At 57.9% G+C, this 9220-nt stretch overlaps 1 protein-coding gene across 1 annotated transcript; it reads left to right on the top strand.

The window, feature by feature from the left end:
• The first annotated feature begins 1858 nt into the window (after nucleotides 1-1858).
• Dcaf15 (DDB1 and CUL4 associated factor 15) lies at nucleotides 1859-9196 on the top strand. Its single transcript, XM_020155980.2, has 13 exons — nucleotides 1859-2009; nucleotides 3466-3563; nucleotides 3654-3789; nucleotides 4200-4306; nucleotides 4393-4532; nucleotides 4610-4780; nucleotides 7115-7549; nucleotides 7635-7726; nucleotides 7817-7945; nucleotides 8025-8110; nucleotides 8298-8402; nucleotides 8474-8589; nucleotides 8740-9196. Exons 1-13 carry the CDS (start codon nucleotides 1878-1880, stop codon nucleotides 8793-8795), a joined length of 1803 nt encoding a protein of 600 aa, XP_020011569.2. The 5' UTR covers nucleotides 1859-1877; the 3' UTR covers nucleotides 8796-9196.
• Nucleotides 9197-9220: the final 24 nt, after the last annotated feature.

The raw sequence follows: 9220 nt of genomic DNA, 5'->3' as shown, positions 1-9220 counted from the left end.
TCGAGATAGGGCCTCATGAACTATTTGCCTAGGCTGGTCTTGAACCATAACCCTCTGACTCTCAGCCTCTCTAGTAGCTAGGATTGCAGGTGTGAGCCACTGGTACCAGGCTGGAGTTGTTTTTTGTGTGTGTGTGTGTGGTGCTGGGGATGGAACCCAAGGCTTGCATGTCTTCTAGCACTGAGCTACAGCACTGACTCCTTGCTCAGTTTTATTTTAACCCCTTGCTTATTCCTGCTCTGCCCATGCTACTGTTGTGAGTCCCATGACAACAATTCAGTCAACAATGGGCCACATAAAACCTGGGGTACCCTGAGATTATGTCAGCTCGTAATGAGGTAGAGCTTGTAATTTGTATAAGGATGGAATTACCTAATGAGGAATTTCTCAGAACATGTCTCTGTCATTCAATAACACCTGACTAGTTTAGTTAGATCTCATTCACACCACTTTCACCCCCCCACCACCAAAAAAAAAACCCTTTTGTATTTGCTCAAAGATTCCTTCACTGGACTCCTGTCCAATTACCATTCTTCCTTCTTGTCTCTTCCTAACTCTACCTGGAATTCAGTAACAGATATTTCTTTTCTTTTCTTTTTTGGTGGTACTGGGGTTTGAACTCAGGGTCTCACACTTGCTAGGTGGGCACTGTAACACTTAAGCAATTCTGCCAGCCCTTTTGGTGTTGGGTTTTTTCAAGATAGGGTCTCACCAACTATTAACCAGGGCTGGCTTCGAACTGGAATACTTCTGATCTCAGCCTCCCAAGTAGCTAGGATTACAGGTGTGAGCTACCAGTGCCTGGCTTTATTTTCTTCTTTATCGTGGTCTTGTTCATTGTATTCCCAGCATTTAGCCCAGAGTTAGTCAATAAATATTTATAAAATAAATGCATGTGTGAGCTTGAAAACAGAGAGAGAGGGCTAGGAGAGTGGCCCAAGCGCTAGAGTGAGTGTCTCTCAGGTTCAAATCCCAGCACAGAGAGAGAGAGAGAGAGGGAGGGAGGGAGAGAAGAGGCAGAAAGCGTTCCAATCGTTTCTTCTCCGATATAGTAGTAACTGCCATCTGTGTCCCAGGACTCCAGGAGAGCTACACTTTATGCCTGTATCATTTGTAAATGAAGTGTCTTTTTCCCAAGACGTGGCAAAGATGAACTGAGCTGATGCATACGAACATGTATACAAAGCAGACGATTCGCAGTATTTTATCACCATCTTCAGTATAATAAGCGTAACAGGGCGCTGCCACCATGGTTCTGTAAAATCAGAACCATGTCTCGCACATGGAAAGCGATACTGGATGATGCTATCGTTACCATCATCATCATCATCATCATCCCCTCAGTCCGCCCGGCTGAAAGAAGCTTTCATGGAATCCCGTTTTGGAGTTTGTCTTAATCATTGCCCCAGTTTAGCCGCCCAGGGATGCGCCCCTGACCTCCACCTCATCCGGACTGGATGCAGCGGTACATAGGATTCAGGGCCTTCTGGACCACAGGTTTCCATCGCCCCGCCCACGGGCCTGGACCGCCTGCGGTCTCCATGGAAACCCACCAGCCACAGGAGGGCGTGACGATTCCGAGACGGACAAGAAGTCTGCCTATCGAGCGAAAATTTTTTGGACGAGGTGAGAAAACGGGGACTCTGATTGGTTCATTCTTGAGGGAGGGCGGGAGTAAGGTGAGGTAATGAAGGCTGTTACCGTCGCTACCAATCAAGGTCCGAAACGCCTTTGATGGACAGGAGTAGCGGGAAGAGGCCCGGAATGTGGGCTTTCACCCAATCAGCGGGCGGCTGTTGGGAGAACGGGCCAATCAGTAGGCGGCGGGGGTGGGGCGAAGGGGCCGGTTGCTCCGGAAGTGGAGGGAGGGGGTGAAAATGGCGCCCAGCTCGAAATCGGAGCGGAACAGCGGGGCCGGGAGCGGCGGCGGCGGCCCCGGGGGAGCCGGGGGAAAGCGGGCATCGGGGCGGCGGCGGGAACACGTCCTCAAGCAGCTGGAGCGGGTCAAGGTGAGGCCTGGAGCCTGGGAGGAGCGCGCCGGAGAGTGGGAGGAGGGACGAGGGAGGCGGCGGAGGGAGGGTGTTCGCGGGGTGAGGGGTTGGGGGCGGGGCCCTGGGGGAGGGGGTTTGGGGGAGAGGGTTGGGCGGGGCCGCGGGGACTGGGGTCGGGTGGAGGGGGCCGATGGAGGAGGCTGGGGCCGGTCACCCACACCGGGGGCCGGGATGGAGGAAGCTGGTGGCGGGGCTCCGGGGAGGGGGCTAGGAGCGAGGGGACCCCGGAGGCCGCGGAGGAATCGGGAGGAAGGGGGCGATCCAGGTGTGCGCCCATTTTCCAAAATGCTGCTCCGCGCCTCCTTTGCAGAGCCCCTGCCACCGGCTTTGGGCTTCCTGCGCCTGGTATTCTGTTTGTCCCAGCTCCGACCACCCGGGAGCTGAGAGTTCCCGAACCTGGGTCGGCCTCTCCCATTGCATTGCAGGGAGGGAGCTTCCTGAGTAGGGCCGGGTGTCCCTCCTCGGAATGGAAGCTACTTGATCACGGGTGTCTTCCCCCATCTGACTGGGAGCTCGCGGAGGGCAGAGATGTGACCCTCCTGTCAGGTGGCCAGCATCTGGGGCAAGGCGGTGTTTCCATGGCCAGGGTCCTCTTGTGACCCCTCCATGAAGCTGGGGGCTTGGCCAGGGCAACTGGGCGCTCCCTGCGCGGGGCAGTCTCCGCCCCAGCCTGGGCGCTCCCTGGGCAGGGCTGTGGCTCCGCCCTTGGTCTGGGCGCTCCTTGGGCAGGGATTGTGTCTCTCTTGTCACTCTGGCCTGGCTGAAATGGCTGTTTCTTCCATCAGACTGCTATCTGCTTGAGGACAGGGGGTTCTGTCATCAGATGGAAATCTCTTGAAGACAGGGCTGAGACTCCCCCATCACCTGAGGGTGCTTTGATCTCCCAGGGGATGGCTTGTGCCTGTCTGTCCCCTCAAATCCTTCCATGGTGGCACTTTTTGGGCTGCAGGAGTTGGGATGGATGGTGGCATTTGAGAAAGGGGAATCAGACAAGGATTGAGTCACTGGTTAGTTTTACCCTTCTCAGCGCCACAGCTGGATTCCAGCTGAGGCCAGGGCTGTCCCCTTGTAGCCTGGTGGGTTGAGGACAGGTGAGATAGAGGACTACCCATCCTTCAGGAATGGTGATTCAGGATACTGAGGGATGTGATGGCAAGAGGGACCCTGAGGCTTAGGAGATGAGCTGAGAGGTGGCATAAGTAGAGAGATAAAAGGTCCACTTGGCATCAGTGTCCCGTCTGCCCTGCTCGTTCCCACCTTGCAGAGCCTGGACTGTCCATGACCATTATGGTGGGCAGGGAGCAGCCAGGTGGGCCCCACGGGTGCTGCTCTGCCTTTCTGCCTGGATGAAGTCTGGGGGTGCAGGTGGCCCCTGCTGGGTGGTACCTGAAGCATTCTGGCATCCCTCTCCCAGATCAGCGGACAGCTCTCTCCTCGCCTCTTCCGGAAGCTGCCGCCCAGGGTCTGTGTGTCCTTGAAGAACATCGTGGATGAGGACTTTCTCTATGCGGGGTGAGACTGGGCTGGCCTGGGCTGGGCTAGCATGGTAGGGCAGAGGTGGTGGGCCTGCCCTGACCCGGCGCTGTGCTCCTGTACCCACAGACATATATTCCTGGGCTTTTCCAAGTGTGGCCGCTACGTCCTCTCCTACACCAGCAGCAGTGGTGATGATGACTTCTCCTTCTATATCTACCACCTCTACTGGTGGGAGTTCAACGTCCACAGCAAGCTCAAGCTGGTAAGGCCAGGCCGCCCCGCCCCCTGCCCCTGTACCTGAGTCCTTATGTGTCAGATGGCAGTAGACACTCCCATAGTGAACTGTAGCCAGCTGCCAGTTTTGTATTCAGAATGGGGAAATGGTGGTGTTTTTAGCTGGTTTAACTTGGCATGTCGAGCCCGATGCCGTCCTGGGCTCGGAGCAGGTAGGCAGAGTTGCTTTAGTAGGGCCACGCAGGCCGCCATGCTGACATTAGCCTTGACCCTTGGCCAGCCAAAGCCCCGCTACCTGGCAGGGCTCTGTCGTGGGTCCCGTCCTGGGCCTGGGCCCCTCGTTTCCCTACTTGTGAGGGTGCTCAGTCCTGGTCCTGTTGCCGTCCAGGCTGTGGACTAGGGCTGTGTGACCCCAGCTGACCCGAGCGTGTTGCTCAGGTCCGGCAGGTGCGGCTCTTCCAAGATGAGGAGATCTACAGCGACCTGTACCTGACCGTGTGTGAGTGGCCCAGCGACGCCTCCAAGGTCATCGTCTTCGGCTTCAAGTGAGCCAGGGAGGGGTGGGGGGGGGGACTGGGCTGCAGCTGGCCCTGGGCAGCGGCTGAGCTGTGGCGCCCCGTGCCGCCCCCAGCACGCGCTCGGCCAACGGGATGCTCATGAGTATGCTGATGATGAGTGACGAGAACCACCGTGACATCTACATCAGCACTGTGGCCGTGCCACCACCGGGCCGCTGTGCCGCCTGCCGGGATGCCAGCCGGGCCCACCCGGGTGAGGGGCCAGTCCCGGGAGCGCGGCGGGGCCCTGCTGTCCCAGGCCGTGAGTGAGTGCGGCGTGTGTTGCTGCAGGCGACCCGGGCGCGCAGTGCCTGCGCCATGGCTTCATGCTGCACACCAAGTACCAGGTGGTCTACCCCTTCCCCACCTTCCAGCCTGCCTTCCAGCTCAAGAAGGACCAGGTGGTGCTCCTCAACACCAGCTACTCCTTGGTGGCCTGCGCCGTCTCCGTCCACTCAGCAGGTGGGTGACCTTGCAGCTGTGACAGCACAGTGCAGGCCAGGAGATAGGCTCAGAGAAGTGATGGCTCCTCTTTAAGGTTACACAGCCATGTCCCCACAGTGTGGAACTTCCCACAGGCCTGTGTCGTCCACTGTGGGCGCCTCCAGTGTGGCTCGTGCAAGCCAGAAGCTGAATTTTTTATTTTAATTTTAGTTATTTTAAGTTTAAATGGCTACATGTGGCTAACGACCCCCATGCTGGACACAATAGCACTATTGTCTCTACAAAAGAGAGATACTGGCTGGGCACGGGTGGCTCACGGCTATAATTTTGGGTATTCAGGAGGATCAAGGTTCAAGGCCAGCCTGGGGCAAAAAAAGTGAGACCATATTTGGAAAATACCCAACGCAAAAAAGAGCTGGAGGAGTGGCTCAAGTGGTAGAGTGCCTTACTAGCCCCTATGAGGTCCTGAGTTCAAACCCCAGTACCAACCCCCCCCCAAAATAAAAAAAAAAAGTCAAGATGCCAGGCTGGGCATGGCACACACCTGTAATTGTAGCTGCTTGGGAGGCAAAGGCGGGAAGATGGCTGTCCAAGGCTGACCTTGGGGTAAAAAATGCAAGACCTTATCTGCAAACTAAAGCCAAAGTGCAAGGCCCTGAGTTTAATCCCCAGTACTGCCAAGCAGAAAAGACACTAATGTAGTAGTCAGATGCTGCTTAATGACAAGGCCCAGCTCTGAGCAGTGTGTGCCATTAGGCAGGTTTGTCCTTAAGGGAGCGTTCTAGAATGTTCTTATGCAAACCATGATGGCATAAGCCTACAGCACTCTCGGGCTGTATGGTGTATGATACGCACCGTGAGTATGTGTTCCGTCATTGACCATAGTGTCTTTGTGGCCATCTCAGAAAGTGGTTAGTGACAGACACACAGCTGTTGTAGGTCAGAGAAATGCCAGGGAAAACTCAAGATGTTCTTTGATAGAGTGACACGTTAGGAGGTGGGGTCCCTGGCTGGCAGTGATAGGGTTGGGCCTGGGGCTAGGGGGGCCATGGAGGGCATCCTGCCTGCTGCTGTGCTCTGCCCGGGTCCCTCCCGCTGGGAGTGTCACTGGGTTTGTCAGGATGGCCAAGCCTGTGGAGGAGAGCTAGTAGCTGCCTAGTATCCTTTCCTGGGGATCAGGAGATAGGAGGTGGCCTGTATGTCCTGGGGAGCTCCAGAGAGCCCCACAGTGCATGTTCACAGAGCAAAACCAGGAAAACACTGATCTGCAGCCATGTACCACGTGACCACGTCATTAATGTGAGTTAACAGTGCAGGTCGATTCTGTAAGAACTCAAATAAAAATACGTCCATTAGCTGGGCGCCCATGGCTCACGCCTGTAATCCTAGTTACTCAGGAGACAGAGATCAGGAGGATCACGGTTCAAACCCAGCCAGGGCACATAGTTCTAGAGACCCTATCTCGAAAAATACCCATCACAATAAAGGATTGGCGGAGTGGCTCAAGTGGTAGAGCATCTGCCTAGCAAGCTTAAGACTCAGAGTTCAAACCCCAGTAGTGCCAAAACAAAACAAAAGTCCTTTAAATCTCCACTGAAATGGCAAAAGGGGAGGGAAAAGGCCAGATGAAATGTGTACAGTTAAGCCCACAAATGAGTAAGGGCAGGGGGGCACCTAGACACATCCAGGAACCTCCTGTCCTGCCCTCGGTGCCTGTGTCACCTTGGGAAAAGTTCTGTCCCCTCCCAACCCAGCCATCACCTGGCTGTTGCCCATGAGCCCCTAGAGTGCTAGGACTGAGGATGAACCAGCCGGGATGCAGCTCTGTCCCAAGCCCGGGAGAGGGTGTGCTTGCTGACAGTGGCTCTCACCCTGGGGAGGGACTTCCACAGTGGTACTTGTTCCTCGGTGTTTTCAATTTTCCCCGGCCCCTCTGTGTTAGTGCCAGCACTGTGGACGGAAGCCTGGTCATGTGTGACCGTGGGGCTTGCTCAGGCACCTGTCTCGGTGCTGGGCCTCCGCACCGGCACAGACGTGGACAGAGGCCCCCGATATGCTCATCTGGCCAAGTTTCTACCTTCCACGGCTTTTATCTGTCCTCACTGGGGACTTAGCTCTCCAAGGACTGGGGCTTTGTGCGTTTGTGAGTCTTGCATCTCACCGGGTGGTTCACGGTAGTCAAGAGAGGTGTGAGTGAGCGCGCTTACGTGAGCGCTTGTGTGCACGTGTGTGTGCACTCATGCGCACACGCATCCTCCTTGCCAAGTTGCGCTCAGCTCAAGGAAGTCTAGGTGGCCTCCTTCAGGTCACTCAAGTGACTCCTCCCACCATCAATCACTTTTCTTGTTGCAGGTGACAGCAGCTTCTGCCAAATCCTGTATGACCACACAGCCTCGCCCTCAGCCCCACCCAGTCCCCCAGGGCCCCCCAGCCCAGAGGTGCCCTCCACCTTCCCCAGCCTCAGCCCTGAGGCGGCCCCAGCCCGGTGCTCCGGGACCCCCGAGCCTTCGCCCGCCATCGCCAAAGCCAAGGAGTTTGTGGCCGACATTTTCCGCAGGGCCAAGGAGGCCAAGGGGGGCACCTCAGAGGAGGCCCGGCTGCCCCCCGGCCCGGGGCCCTCAGGCAGCCGCTGCCGCCCACCCTCAGAGCCCCCAGCCCTGGGTGGGGAGGCGGTGCCCAGGGACAGTCCCCCTGCTGCTGAAGCACCTGCTCCTGAACCCGGCTATGTTAACTACACCAAGCTGTACTATGTGCTGGAGTCCGGCGAAGGGACGGAGCCCGAGGGTGGTGAGTGGGGCCCTGGAAGGCTGGGGCTGGGGCAGACAGGGTCCTCTGGCCTTTGTCACCCCTGCCACCCCAACCTGCCTCCCAGAGTTCGAGGATGACAAGATCTCCCTGCCTTTCGTGGTCACCGATCTCCGAGGGCGCAACCTGCGGCCCATGCGCGAGCGGACAGCGGTCCAGGTGGGTGTAGGGGAGGTCACGGGAAGTTGTGCTGGGGTAGGGGCAGTTGGTGCCATTACCCCGGCCCTTCCTCCCACCCTCCATTCCCAGGGCCAGTACCTGACGGTAGAGCAGCTCACACTGGACTTCGAGTATGTCATCAATGAGGTCATCCGCCATGATGCCACCTGGGGCCACCAGTTCTGCTCTTTCAGTGACTATGATATCGTCATTCTGGAGGTGGGTCTGGGGCAGGGTTGGGTGGGCCACCTGTCCTCACTTGGAGGTCACCATTAATACCTGTTCTGGTCTGCCCCAGGTCTGCCCAGAAACCAACCAGGTCCTCATCAACATTGGCCTGCTGCTCCTGGCCTTCCCCGCCCCCACGGAGGAGGGCCAGCTCCGGTGAGTGGCAGAGACCCTGGTCCCCATTTAGAGGAGTCCACATTCAGATCTCCTGTGGGGGAGGGGAGAAGACCAACGTGTGGCCAAAACCTTGTAGCCCTCTGCATCACCGCTCCAAAGAGAAACTCAGTGCAGGGCACACGGGTTCCATCCCTGCCCTCTTTGTCTGTCCTTCCCACCACTGCAGACCAAAGACCTATCACACCAGCCTCAAGGTGGCCTGGGACCTCAGCACCGGCATCTTCGAGACAGTCAGTGTGGGCGACCTCACCGAGGTCAAAGGGCAGACCAGGTGAGGTGGGGTGGGGGCAGGGTGGTGGAGGGGGCGGGGCCCTGGGAGCCGCTCACTGGCTGGCCCTGCAGCGGCAGTGTGTGGAGCTCCTATCGCAAGAGCTGCGTGGACATGGTCATGAAGTGGCTGGTGCCTGAGAGCAGTGGCCGCTATGTCAACAGGATGACCAACGAGGCGCTACACAAAGGTGGGACTCAGGGACTCGTGTCCTCACCCAGCCAGCGGTAGGGAATGACGCGCAGAGTCCCTTGCTCAACTCACGGGTTTACCGGGAGCCTGCTTCCGGAACCAGCCAGGCCCCGGGGCTGGCTCAGGGCTGTGTTCCCCTCCCCTGTAGGGTGCTCGCTGAAGGTCCTGGCCGACAGTGAGCGGTACACGTGGATTGTGCTGTGAGGGCCCGGCCGCCCTGGACCCTGACTCCAACTACCTCCACGGCCGGGAGCTGGCCGCCTTCCCGGCCGACCGGCACTAGTGTTAAGATGCGGGCAGGGGCTGGGCGGGCAGCCCCTGGTGGCCTCAGAGTCTGGACGCAGTTTTATTTATGCCTATTTAAGTTGGGGCGGGGTAGAGGGAGGAGCCCCCCCCAGCCTTGAGCGCCCACCTTCACCCCGTGCTGGGCACGCAGCTCTGTGCTTCTGCCCTCGGCGGCTGGCGGCTGGCGGCTGCAGGCTGCGGGTTAGACGTCACCCTCCGCCCAGCTCCTCCCGCCCCAGCCTCCCTCCCCGGGACGGGAAACGTGCGGCCACCCCCACTCGGTTCCTCTTCGTGTAATAAATGCTTATTTCTGAACCTGACCGAGGTCGTCCCCTTACTGCACT

Source organism: Castor canadensis, chromosome 14 (genome assembly GCF_047511655.1).
Source record: "Castor canadensis chromosome 14, mCasCan1.hap1v2, whole genome shotgun sequence".
In the NCBI taxonomy this organism is placed as follows: Eukaryota; Metazoa; Chordata; class Mammalia; order Rodentia; family Castoridae; genus Castor; species Castor canadensis.
Note: the sequence above shows the minus strand (reverse complement) of the source record. Positions and strands in the feature narration are given on the sequence as shown.

What these genes read in the sequence shown, in the direction of transcription:
- Dcaf15 (XM_020155980.2), top strand. Translation starts at nt 1,878, where the DNA reads ATGGCGCCCAGCTCGAAATCGGAGCGGAACAGCGGGGCCGGGAGCGGC. An exon ending in ATGATATCGTCATTCTGGAG is followed by an intron (nt 7,946 to 8,024) that starts GTGGGTCTGGGG and finishes GGTCTGCCCCAG; the next exon opens with GTCTGCCCAGAAACCAACCA. An exon ending in CAACGAGGCGCTACACAAAG is followed by an intron (nt 8,590 to 8,739) that starts GTGGGACTCAGG and finishes CCTCCCCTGTAG; the next exon opens with GGTGCTCGCTGAAGGTCCTG.